Source organism: Arachis duranensis, chromosome 2 (assembly GCF_000817695.3).
Source record: "Arachis duranensis cultivar V14167 chromosome 2, aradu.V14167.gnm2.J7QH, whole genome shotgun sequence".
Classification (NCBI taxonomy): Eukaryota; Viridiplantae; Streptophyta; class Magnoliopsida; order Fabales; family Fabaceae; genus Arachis; species Arachis duranensis.
Genome location: NC_029773.3, coordinates 80,925,003 through 80,938,422, shown reverse-complemented (window position 1 = coordinate 80,938,422; position 13,420 = coordinate 80,925,003). Strand labels below are relative to the sequence as shown.

The following is a 13,420-nucleotide window of genomic DNA, read 5'->3' as shown; positions in this document are numbered from 1 at the left end:
GCGAGGCTGATTTTATGCAGATTATTGTAGGATGGGGCGGGGTCGGGTAGAGCAAAAACCCGCCCCTACCCGCCCCGTTGTCACCCCTAAGCCCTACTGCTTCTAAAGAATTAAATCAATTTGTTTTCAATTTTTTATTTTTATTTACAAATCTTCTAATTTATTTTACAAAATTCTGTTTAATGTGAAAAATAATTAAAAACGGTCTTGATAATCTACTGTGGTAAAATACTAAAAACTGAGCCATCAAGAAGATAAGTTGGTCAAATAAAATCACTACCCTCCACATGTCTCAATATAATAGGATAGATATTTGTAGTCACATAGGCAGGTGACTTTTATCTTCAGCATAGACGGCACCAATTTATGAAATGTCTATCTCAAATGATTAAGTTGTTCACTAGACAAACATAGATGATTTATATGTATCAGCAACCCTCTTGTTTTTGTACCCTTCTCATCATTCAGGGTCAGGCATATATATATGTCATAAAGTCCAAGCTTATGATATAAAAATCAAACTTTTGAGGAAAAAGTTTTTATGACAGATTAGCTTAGGTAAAAGTTTATTGCGATTATTTTCCGATACATTTTAATCTTGAACTCTAATGAACTAATGATTGAACCAAAATCAGTAAACAACTGGGGGATTTAGGAAGGACAAACGAATCCTGTCGAATATATTCCGAAGCATGTTTGGAGGTGTGCCGCGAGATGAATGTCGAGGCCATTGATCTCTGGTCTGCACTACAGAAAAGGAATGACTGGTTAAATGTTTGCTTCAAGTAAGTATGCCAATCACATTCATACTTTTGCCTTAAGGAGTGTCTATATCTTGAGGTCATGAAGAGGTTTATTGAAAACAGTTAAAATCTTTCTTTGCTTCATTTGTTTGCATCATGTTTGATAGGGATGGGATTCATCTATCATCTGAAGGGAGCAAGATTGTGGCAAAAGAGATATTGAAGGTTCTTAGAGAAGCAGACTGGGAACCTAGTTTGTACTGGAAGTCAATGGCAACAGAATTTTCAGAAGACTCACCATATGATCCAACTGGTGCTGATGCAAAGACCCCTATAAATGTTTCTAATTGGACCTTCCAGGAAAGTTTTCAATGGGACTAGTGTTTTAACAGTGTCTCATGAAATAATGTGTTAATAAATCTTGAGCAAGTTTATTCGTGGTTTTGGGCATGCCTAGCGTCAACTCTGTTTCATCAACTTGTGACGTTAATGTACTTAATTACTTATATTTCTGCTTTATGCTGCAAGCCATATATATAATATAAACCACTGGGTTTTGCATCCAAATAAGTTAATTATAGAAGATTGTGGTTTCCTTAAGATTGTGAAAAACAAAAGTAATGCAGTCTAGAATATTCCTATGATAGCTGAGAGAAGTCACTTGAAAACAATTTTTATAAATTTCTGAACCAAGGACGCGGAATTTGAAATGCAAGATCAAGTGGGTGACACTTATTGCCAATCCACAACACCAGAAAAATGGTCGATTGCTGTGTCAGTTTATCATTTTACTGACATCTAATTATACATTCTCAACCGCTATGGACTCTTTCATGAGCAACTTAATAGCCATTTAAACAAAAGGAGTTAACTAGATAAATAAATGAGGGGAAAAAAAAAATAAAATAATCCCCTATGAACACTATGAACATGCCTACAAAAACAGATGGAGCATAAAAAGGCAACTGGTACAACTTTCTGTTTGGTAAGATTTGAATTACATCAAAGTCTTCTAGAAAACCCAGGAGATACGTGTGCACAAGATATTCAATTACAGAATCAGAAGAATGGGTAACACAAACCAAGCAACAGAATAATACATACAAAAGGTGTGAGAAGAAAGAATGAAGACGCCTCAGTGACAACACAGGCACCCCATCTTAATGATTGATTACACTGCAGGAATATGCTTCTATTCGGATTATGTTTCAGCCTAACTCTATATTAGCATTCAAGATACATCATAAACAAAACTAGGCCATAACACATCCGAATACTAAAAACCATTCTAAATGATATATGATTGTACAATGGGATCCCTTCAGAAGACACTGTTCCATACTCTTTAGACCATTACCTCATGAAGACAATTGGAACCTGCCACTAGGCTTTCTTCTTCTCCATCCCTGACATTTTCCAAATTCAAAAACCATTCAGCATCACCAATATTAACAAGAATAAAAGAGAGGAAGGAAGGATTTTAAAGCCACAAACTTACAAAGATAAGATAATACACAAATGTCAATCCAGCCAACACAACAAATGCGATCTGAAATACGTTGTACCTGTGATGTAGCAGCCATTTTGTCAGGTTATATATAAGCAAAGTATAGAAAAAAGGAAAAAATAATACAAGTAAATATTCATATTAACTCTTCAACGATAATAGTGAAAATAACATTCCTAATATGAACATCATATAAGTTATTGATGCAACACACACAAATGTAGCCATTAAATGGTAAACACTGAATCAAATATTTACTGTGAACACTGAATATATTTTGGGTGTGTAAATATTAAATTACACACAAAACCTAGTGGGATAAGACTTTGTTGTTGTTATAGTACAAGAAAAAAGTAGACCATCCCACTGTGCGGTATTATATTTGCAAACTATTAAAAGGTTCCACATTTGCCCTTAAAAGGCCACAGAAAAGTGAAAAAAATTCCGGCTCTACTCACTTGTACAAATATTTAATTCCACGCAGAGACTCCAAGGTGTGGCCAAATATTTCCTGTGCTGCAGTTGCTTGAGCATAGTAGGCAAATGCTGTCGCACAGAACTGGATCACACTGAAACAGTGAAATAGTTGAACATTATTAGCAGTCTAGTCAAAGCACATGACAGCATGAAAAGTGCCCCACCCAAACCATACAATATACAGCGGTATTTATCAAACTCCTGATAACCAAACTACTGACACAATCAATTTGAAAATAATAATAATAATTCAACTTAAAAATTTCTAGATGAAAATCAAAGGCTGCATTTCTTTATCACCGCTAATGTATTCTTTTAAAACTTGAACTTCCTACTATATGTGACCAAAGAAGAATAAAAATCACTATTGTGAATGTAAATCTGTACATGGCAACCCATTGGGATGAGTAACACATTACATACCTGATGGAGCAGAGAAGGATAAGGCCCACATTAAACAGAAAAGAGTTCATGAGAGTCGCTCCCCATCTAGCATAGGTGAACATATTGAGTGATCAATATAAATATTATGGGACAAAGAGAAACAAGCTACTAAAAAGATAGATTTAACAACTATTTGATTACTTCATAGGATGTATAGTAATGAAAACTAGTCTCAGCCCTAGCATTGTTGCACCAGCAATAACAGCAAGCAAAAGGTAGAAGCAGAAAAATGCAAACGCAGCTGTTCCCAGAAGACCTGATGAAGGCAGTATACATATTCAGAATAACTAAATAAGGCATAATGTAATTTATATAGCTTATGAAATTATAACAAAAAAGGCAGGAGTATTCCAACAAACCCCATATACTATCCAGCTTGATGAAAACTTCATTCAGGAAAGAAGATAGAGGAGGATCGATTAATAGATAGATGATGATATGTGCAACCCATGCCACAGAAACAATAAGCCTGGAACAGTTTTCAAAACTTGAGTTAGAAGAATATAAGAAAACCATAACACCTGTTTAAGAATAAACAATCTTCATCAGTCACATCCTCGACATTTTCCACAGCAAAAGTTTCCAGGAGATATTACCGAAAACTACCATTGAAATAAAAATGTGCACACGCGCAAAAACAAAATGAACCTTGAATTAAAAGACCACCCAGAAGATACTTAAACCATTTAAAAATGAACATGAAGAGTAAAATACAAGCCAGGTTATAGCACCCTTTTTATTGGGAAAAAATTCCTGTAATTACACAGGAAACTAGTTTTTATACAAACTTCCATCCCAAAACACTGATTAAAAAGGGACCAAAAAACATCCTAATCACTGTGCATAGTCAACAGCCCCAAATCTAGCACAGATCACAACAAGAACTAGCCACCCAACAACATTCTCTAATTACATGTAAAAGTAAAGCTGATTGCTAGACATATTCATTTTCTCTCTCAATCTTACAATGCATTGAGATTAAGTTGAAGGGCATTAGTATAATGGTTTTATTCAGATTAAGAGGATTCCTATTCTTGTCAATTTTCAGTTTCAATTTAGTCCAGCAAATTTGGTCTTACCCTAAAATTCCCAAAACAAGCTTTCCCAGATATCCAAGAACTGTTAGCGCCCATGTTGTCTCAGCCTGCATTCATACAGGATCGTAAGAAGGAAAAACACTATTCTTCGTTTGTGACTGTAATTCAGAAAGCTAGAAATTCAAGAGCTACCTGCTCGCCTTGTGGGTACATCTCCTCAAGAAGCTTTACATCTTCTTCTAGTTGAAACAATTCCTGCCAAATTAAGTGAGATAGGTAAGTGAAAAACTAGAAGCACATAAACCGGCAGAGCATTTCGTTAACTGCACTGCAGACAACTTTCAAACACAAACTAGAACAGCACACTTCAAATCAAGATATGCAAAGCAGATTCCACCAGGGCTCACATAAAATTTTACACGAAATGCTTGTTAATTCACCAGTATTTGTTTACCTTTTCTACTGACTTCACATTTTTGCGAAATTTCCTACCCTTTGCGCCACTTCTTTCTTCTTGATGAAGTGACTCAGCTGCTTTCTTCAGTTCTCTTGCTTTCTTGCCCAGCTCAGTTGCTTCCTACAGTAAACAACCAACCAACCACATATATAAGCATATCATAGAAGAAACAAGCATGTTGTCATTCTTTTATTATTTCCTCTTCTATAAGAGCACCCCTCACCTTGATATATTGTGAACGAGTGATAACAGCCTTTGGGCGCCGAATAAATGAAAATATAAGTCCTAATGGAAGACAGGCAATGCCAACACCACCAAATATCTGGATTTAATGGGGATATAACAATGATTAATATCATTAACAGGAAAGGTTAGCCATAAATATGACATGGCTTGTGAAATTCATTGCTTAAATTAGGAATTTTAACTTTACATAAGAACATTTCTTAAAGAATTACTTACAGCAAAAAGCACAGAACCAACAATAGTAGCAAGAGCAACAACATATTCAGGGAAGGTAGTACGCATGGTCCATGTTTTCTCTGATGAAGGATTAGCCAAATATGCAGAACACTGTTTTCAGGACAAAGGCAAAACCAGAATCAGAAACAGCAAAAGAAAAAGAAGATGGAGGAGGAGGAGTTGAAGGATACAGAAATATAAATTCCAAAAAGAAACAAGACCCTGTAAAGGGGGCTATTAGAAAAAAGAAGAGACCTGACGGGCACCATTTCCAAGGCATTGTTGACTGTTACTTAGGCTCCATGAGCTTGGAAATGACATTGTGGAAGAAGAGAGATGCCTGACAGTAAAGTCCACCTTCCCAACAAGCCCTAACAGATCATTCAGAATTGGAGTAGAGACAGTCAGTCAGCGTTTGAGGCTTCAACGTCAAGTAACAATTTATTTTAAAAGTTTACTCAACAAACTGATAATCTAATTGGTCATCATTTGACATTTGGCAGTCAGATTTTAGACTCAATAAGAAATTTTCCACATAATTACTTAGAGGGCAATCCTTGGTGCACAAGTAAGATTGATGTTTGGCAACCTAGTGCTCATGAATTCTGGTAGCAGTGTCAAGGAATGAGTCTCCAACATGGTGGAGGCTTAAGAACGGTTTCATATTCTAATCTATTGCATTGCCCCTTCATGCAAGAACCAAAGCTTAGAGGCCAACTAAAATGCAAGAACCAAAGGTTTCCTGTGCAGATGCAGATACTGGATTAACATTCATTCGCATTAATAGTTACACTTAGCCAATATATGGCTATTTCATCATAATGTACACCAAACATGTCAAACCACTCAACATTAACAACTGAAGTAAACACAACCATCAGTTGAAAAATCCTTATCGTAAACTTACTCACATAACCTATGTAAGACTGTCATCTGGGGTTTTCTACCATCAGAAATGGAATCAAACTATTCCAATCACCGACTATTATAGACTTATATAAAACATAACAAAAGGAACAAGAGCAAACAAATATGACATACCATACAAAATTCCCAGAATGAGAGCACACACGATAGCAGTGGTCACCATCCACAACAATGCACTCCTAATCCTCTTGCCAATACTCCTGCAAAAGCACATAACAAAGAAATGGAAAAGGAAAAAAAATTCAAATAAAACATCAACTTTCTCAAATCAAACTACATTACAAAAACGATCACCATCAAGCCTTTTCCAACTAAAGTCTAAACCATATTAATTTGAGATTCTTTCTACTTTATCGATGTTCTAACTGTTGCAAATTTTCCGCCTTTTCATAAGTTGTCTGTAGAAAAAGCGCCAAAGAATCTAAATCAATTTCAACTATTTCGTAATTGTAAGTTCTTATTTCTCTCAACCACGCCACGCCGTTTTCAAAAGAAAAAGTTTATTAAAAAATTTAAACATAATTTAAAATTTGAAAGGCAAAATCATACAATTAAAACATGCATACTTACTTGTCTTGGTCGCCTTCATAGTAGAACATTGCGAAAGGAATAACGAAGAAGACAAGCACGGCATCGACGATGTAAACGACGAGCCACAAGGTCTTCATCGGGAGCGTCAGGTTGCACGCACCATTGTAGATCGCGTGGCGACACGCCTGCCGGTTCGCGACATCTGCCGGGAGCATGAGAATGGAGATTGCGGCGACAGAGAGACCGAAAACGACGACGAATTTGGGGAAGTATGCCTGGTTCTTGTCATCAGGATGTTGGTAGTTCACGAGAAGGTACACGTTCACCAGGAACACGATCACGCACACCACGATCGCCACGATCAACAGAGCAAGGTTGAAATCCCCCATTGTCGCCCAATGATTCCGTTTTTTCTCTCCTTCGATTCGAGGCTATCTGGAGAATTTGGGGATTTAGGGTTAGGGTTTCGGGAGAAGGGATCGTGGTGGTGGATCGGAGGAAGAAGAATAGAAGAGAATGGCGAAGAGCATTGTCTTTTTGTTATTTTTTTGGTTCCGGTGGGTGGTTTTGAGATGGTGGAGATGGAATTACTATTTGACCATGCGAGGGTAGACGGATATCACTAGCGGTTTGAGGGTATTGATGTAAAATCACAGGAACTTTTTTTCCTTTTTTCTTTTTTGATTTAATTTTAGGTTTTGTTAGAGAAGAAGAGATAAAAGAGGAGAGAGGCAATCTGTGCTGAGTTTGAACACAGGCTGTACTGAGACGGGTGAGGTTGTAACTGACGCTTACGATATTTCTTTTTTTTTTTTCCTGTCTATTTTTTTAAAAAAATAAATGGGATTTTTTAAAATGAAAAAATTAAATTATTTATACGGTTAATATAAATAATAATGTTGATTTTGTTTGTGATGATAATAAAATTAAACCATCAGACAATTAAAAATATAATATAATGTAAAATTTTATTTTTAAATTAATCTAAATTATAGCATAAATAAGATAAATACTAATATAAATATAAAATTTAATTAATTTATTTTTTTATACTTATTTTTCTGTTTTCTTTTTTCTTTTGGGTGGGTTTGCGTTGTGGGCTTCAGGGCTTGTTAACGTGAAGAGTGGGGGAAGCATGTTTTATTTTGAAATAAAAACCGCTTGTAACCTCCACGGCGCTGGAAAAGAAATTAAACACACACTAAGAAAGTGACCAGAGCTTGTAGTATCAAGTCCAAAAGAAGAAAGAAAAAAACCCGACAAATAGTGGTGAATAGAGAAGTTCAAGTTTATATGTTAAGAGCATATGTGATATGGGGTTGTTCGTTGAAGGACAAATTTTATTTAAGCTCTTGAGCGTAAGATGGAGTTTTGAGATGCTACTATTGCTTGGCGAGAAATAGGTCAAATTTAGTATGAATTTTAACTTTGACGAGTCTATTTATATTATAAATAAATAGTTTAAGTTTACATTTATTATTTTTTAATAGATTATTTTTTAGATTTGATTTCGGCTTATTTAAAATTTAACAAACTCACAGACTTATTTCAAAAGTTTGTTTTGTTAATTAAAACTCAAAATAATCAACTTAAAAAAATTTAAAATGACATTAAATATATTCTAAAATTTATAATTCATAATTTGTAAATTATAATTCATTTATATATCAATCGTTAGTCATATATCATAACCACACTTATAATTCATAAACTTTTTTTTTGAACAAAAATGCTATAATGTTAATAGTCTTGACTATTGATTTTTTTTAGTTTTATTTTGTATTTAATATAAATGAATAGTTATAAGTCTAAATTAAGAATAATTTATTTTTACATAAAATATTTTGACGAGCCGACTCAATGAGTTTTATGGGCTTGTTTTAAAGTTTATAACTTGACATTTTTAACTAATAGATTTTACAAAAAGTAGGGCTGTTAAAATTGGTCAAATCTATCGGGTCAGCCCGTTTCCCCATTTAAATAGGTGGGCTTTGTCTCTAAAATTAAACTCGTTTAAATTTCGGGTTAAATGGGCTAAGCCCGATTAACCCGAAAAACATGACGGGCTAAACAGGCCGTTTATTTTTTTTACATTTTTTAAAAAGTAACACTTTTTATTCGACTCGAAAATTAGACCCATCAACTAAAAAAATATTATTTTATAAAGACTTTTGACCTAGAAGTGATATTTTTTGTCAAAATATTTTTTAAAAAATAAAATTAAAGGATAAACAGACTTGCCCGTTTAACTCATCGGATCGACTATAAATGGTCCGAATTGAAAAATTATGGCTCGGAATAAAACGGAATTAAACGGTCCAGTCCATTTAACCCACAAAATTAATGAAACGAGTCTAAATAGGTCGGAATAGCCCGTTTAACTGCCTTAACAAAAAGTCAAAATCTGACATGTTTAATAAAATAAGCCAAGTCGAGCCGAGTCTAAAATAAATCGAGCCACAATCTTTTGTCGAGTAGCTCAACCACTTCCACCCATACTTTTGTCTATTCTCAATTTACCAATCGGACATGTAGGTAGGTTTTTCGTTTTTTTTCCCCTAAAATGTTGATGTCTTTTTGAATTTTGAAATGCTTATTAATGTAACTAGTGTTAAGTTCTTGCGTTGCGTGTGTTATGTACGTAATTTACTTTATTTTTTTGATTAACAATTGGGCTAAACGCCCAAAAAGGAGAAAACTAACCAGAAACTATTCTGGAGTGAACCGTTCCTACAACATCAGTAAAGAAATGCAAGAAAATACAAGGTGGCAATGAAAAAAAGAAATGCATAGCTTAAACTATGACCAAAAGATGCCAATTTATCGGCACAAGAGTTTGCTTCCTTGAATTCATGGTGAAGAGTCCAACTGCTGAGTCTGTTGCACCTGATCTTTATTGCTGATACAAGAGTTCCTACCGAATGTAGGTTACCCAAATCCTGAGAGTATAGCTGCACTGCTACCGCTGAATCAACCTCAATTTCAACATGGGAATGTCCCAAGTTAATGATTAGTTCAAGGCCGAAGAGTATGCCCCAAAGCTCAACTGTAGTCACAGTGCATGCACCCAAATTCGCACTATAGCAAGCTAAGAATTGACTATTGCTGTCTCTAAGGATACCACCACAAGCTGCTCTGCCATCCTTACTAACTGAGCCATCCGAATTCTGCTTGATAAAAGGAGGAGGAGGTGGCTGCCACTTAATGAGCTTCTCTGCAAAAGTTTCCACTCTTCTCCTAGATCGCATAGACTCAGAATGCGCCCTGTGATAGTCCTGTGCCATATACCAGGCTATTTCATGAATCTTGCTTTCATCTGGGACTCTATCATTGTCAAAGACAAAAGTGTTCCTTCGAAACCACAGGAAGTTTAAGGTACTAGTAAAGAGGAGGGGTCACGGAACCCCTTTGAAAGAAGATTGGAAAGATAAGTTCTCCATCAACCAAGGGATAAGAGGTTTGGTGAAGAAATTCTCCGCATCCAACCTGTCATCAATGCTCTTCCATGTTTTATATGCGACTGGACAGTCCCGCAAGACATGGAGCAAAGATTCTGAGTTGCTGCCTGATAAACCCCGTTTTGACGGTTTATCATGTATTGATTTTAAGAGATTTTATCACCTTTTACCCACATTTATTCAATGAAATAGCATGGTTTTGTGATTGTCTCCTTATTTGTGCTTAAATGTGAAAATATGCTTTTAGACCCTTAATTTGATGATTTTTATTCACCTTTGATTCCACTAGATGCCTTGATGTGTTTGTTAGTGATTTCAGATTGAAAAGGCTAGGAATGGATCAAAGGAGTGAAGGGAAAAGCATGCAAAGTGGAGAAATCATGAAAAGTCAAAGAAGTTGAACTCGCCCATGGACGCGCACGCGCACCTGGCGCTTGCGCGCACCTGCGAATCACCCCATGGACGCGTACGCGTGCTGTGCGCGTACGCGTCGGTGCTGGTTTATGAATTTTTTAATGAAAATGTGGCCAACGAATTCTGAAGGGTTGTGGGGCCCAATCTCAACCAACTTTGGCGCCTAAACTGCTATTTAAAGCCAAGGATTGAAGAGCAAGGGGCGCCGTTGCCGGGGAATTGCAATGGTGTTATGTTATTGGTTATTGCATATATGTGAATATTGTGAATAGCTTGATTTTTTTTTGGATTGCTTGCTAGTTAGGACTTTGTTTCATTATTTCTTAGTAGCTTTTGTTTTTATTTTCTCTTTTCACCATGAATTCTCATTTTGGCTATGAGTGTGATTACAACTATGTTGTAGGGAGTGGAGATTACAATGAACATGTGTATCAAGGATGGAACAATCAAAGGTGGAAAGAGCCATATGCATATGATCAATCCTCATGGCAACAACCCCCACCAATGCACTATGAAGAAGAGCCATTCTATGATGCATACCAATCAAATGGCTATGGTGAATCTCCCTATGACTTTCAAGAACCACCACCATATGCCTATGATCAATACCCTCAACAAAATTCTCAACCATACTCCCAAGCCCCTTTTTACCAACCACCTTCATATGACTCTAATCCATATCCATCACACCAACCAACTTTTGAGCCATATGAGCCATATATGGAACCACCACAATATCAACCCTTTCAAGAGCCACCCCCTCCACATTATTACCAAGATGAACCACCCCAATATATGAAAATTTTCAACCACAAGATGAATTCTACCTTCCACCACAACCTTACATGGAAGAATACTTATGTCCATCGATCCAAGAGCCATATGATCCCTATCATGATATCCAAGAGGAACAAGAGTCAAGGGATCACCTTAAGGAAGCATTGGATCAATTTCAAGCAGCCATGGAGTGTGTTGTGCAACAAGTGGAAAGAGTAGAAAATATTGAACCACCACAACTCTACCAAGAAGAACCACCTTCCTACTATGAACCCTTCTTCCAAAATGATGAACCCTTCCACCCACTCCAATCTCTAATGGATGAAACCTTTGGTGTTCTTGTTCAAGGGCAAGAAGAGATGAAAAGGGATGTGCAAAATTTTATGGCCGCCTTGGATGCGGTAACAAATCAATTAGCCTCTCAATGCTTGAATACTCAAGGAACTCCCATGGCTACATGTGAAGAATCGAATGAAGAACATAGCATGAAGGAGAGATTGGAAACTCCGGTGGGAAATGAGGGAAGTTGCTTTGTATTGGAACAATTGGAGGAAGCTTTAATTGTTGAAGACACGGAAGAAGTGGTAGAAGACTTAGGAGATGCGGAGCCTCCGTGGGAACATAGAGTTGAAGAAAACCCCTCCAAGATGATTGAAATTGATGTTAGGGAGGAAAGTGCACACCTTCCAAGGAATATTCCATATGAAGACTTGGATGGGATAGAGAAAGAATTGAGTTCCCTTGGTGATGAAGATCAAGCATCAAGTCTTAGTGGTGAAGAATCCTTTGAGCATGAAGAACCTTCTCCGGTTAGATTTGAAAGTATTGAGGAGGTAAATTTTTCTCACCCTCCCTATTATGATTTGAGTAAGCGAAAAGGTTTTGATAAAATTGTTGAACAAAGGATTGAGATTAAGAGATCTTGTGAAGAGGTGGAAGTCCCTAGAAATAGAAGAACGAGGGTTGGTTATGCTTTGTTAAGGTCTTTGGAAGCATCTTTGCTTAGGTTGCCATCTACACCTTCATTTGAGTGGGTGAAATTCATTTCTATTAGCTTTATTATCCCACTTGAATATGGTTTGCTTGAAACGGATGACCAACTTAGGGAAGTTTGTGGGATGAAGCGTAAGCGGAAAAGGTTTTGTGGTGGGCGTTGCAAATCAAGGAGCGTAAGCAGAAAAGGTTTTGTGGTGGGCGTTGCAAATCAAGGCTCATTATGGTTGATGCATCAAACATGAGATATAAAGGTTGGAGTAGTGCTCAAATAGATGGGTCTAGGAGGATTGTTGGCCACTATATAGAGAATTCACCTTACTCACCACCCGGTTGGACCAATAATGATGATCAACTTCAAGACGGGTGTGAAGATAAAGTGTGGGACCCCGGATTAGAAAACGATGATCAACTTTTGGAGCCCCAAACTTGTGAAGAACTCCATCAACACTTGGCTCAATCCATAAGAAATCTTGGGGCACAATGGAGAACCAAGCATTGGTGGGAGTTCCAAGATGAATTCAAGCACAAGCCACCTTGATAAGAGCTCCCCATAAGTCCAACTTAAGGACAATAAACAAAAGTGCTAGGTGGGAGGCACCCCACCATGGTAAAATCTTTTCATTTTCTCTTTTGTACATATTGGTAGAATTAGTTTAATTTCATGTTCTGTTTAGATAGTTGAGTTTAATTGGTAGTTTAGTATGTTAAATAAGGGTTTATGGTGTTTTGGTAGCTGTTTGGAGGTTTCAAATGCTTAGATTGGTGCAAAAACATAGCAAAACTTTTTGAAAAACAGAGCACCATCCACGCGTACGTGCACTGCATGCGTACGCGCACCTGAGCATTTTTCGACCATCCACGCGGACGCGCACTGTACGCGTACGCGTGGATGCAAAAATTCGACCCCAGCCAAAAACCCGAGAGTTAGGCCTGCACTGTGCGAACATTGGGCCTAAGGCACAAGTCTGTGCATGCGTGCGCGCACCTGGCGCGTACGCGCACATGATCTTATATTCGCAATGCACGCGCGCGCACACTGTGCGCGCACGCGTCGATTGCACAATCTGCACCCCCGGTACTTTTACCCGAGAGTTGTGCCAGACTTGGGCCGACACTATGCCTCCGGCCTAACTCGACGCACGCGTGCGCACACCTGGCGCGTACGCGTCCTTCAACCAATTTGCCCATTG

General features: G+C 37.2%; 2 protein-coding genes across 2 annotated transcripts in view; one reads left to right on the top strand and one right to left on the bottom strand.

Moving 5' to 3' along the window:
- LOC107475160 (GDSL esterase/lipase WDL1) overlaps positions 1-1,249 on the top strand; it is a 4,433-nt gene extending 3,184 nt beyond the window's left edge. Inside the window, exons 5-6 of the mRNA XM_016094779.2 lie at positions 636-785; positions 911-1,249. Of these exons, the coding sequence (XP_015950265.1) occupies positions 636-785; positions 911-1,124 (364 nt within the window). The 3' untranslated portion in view covers positions 1,125-1,249. The remainder of the gene's footprint in view (positions 1-635; positions 786-910) is intronic.
- Positions 1,250-1,692: 443 nt separating this feature from the next.
- LOC107475159 (LIMR family protein At5g01460) lies at positions 1,693-7,019 on the bottom strand. Its single transcript, XM_016094778.3, has 14 exons — positions 6,625-7,019; positions 6,169-6,254; positions 5,383-5,498; positions 5,128-5,238; positions 4,889-4,987; positions 4,663-4,785; positions 4,401-4,463; positions 4,251-4,315; positions 3,531-3,640; positions 3,313-3,427; positions 3,151-3,216; positions 2,709-2,819; positions 2,242-2,308; positions 1,693-2,149 (listed from the first exon to the last, which is right to left on the bottom strand). The coding sequence occupies exons 1-14, from the start codon at positions 6,972-6,974 to the stop codon at positions 2,102-2,104; spliced, it is 1,530 nt and encodes a 509-aa protein (XP_015950264.1). The 5' UTR covers positions 6,975-7,019; the 3' UTR covers positions 1,693-2,101.
- Between the last annotated feature and the right edge of the window lie 6,401 nt (positions 7,020-13,420).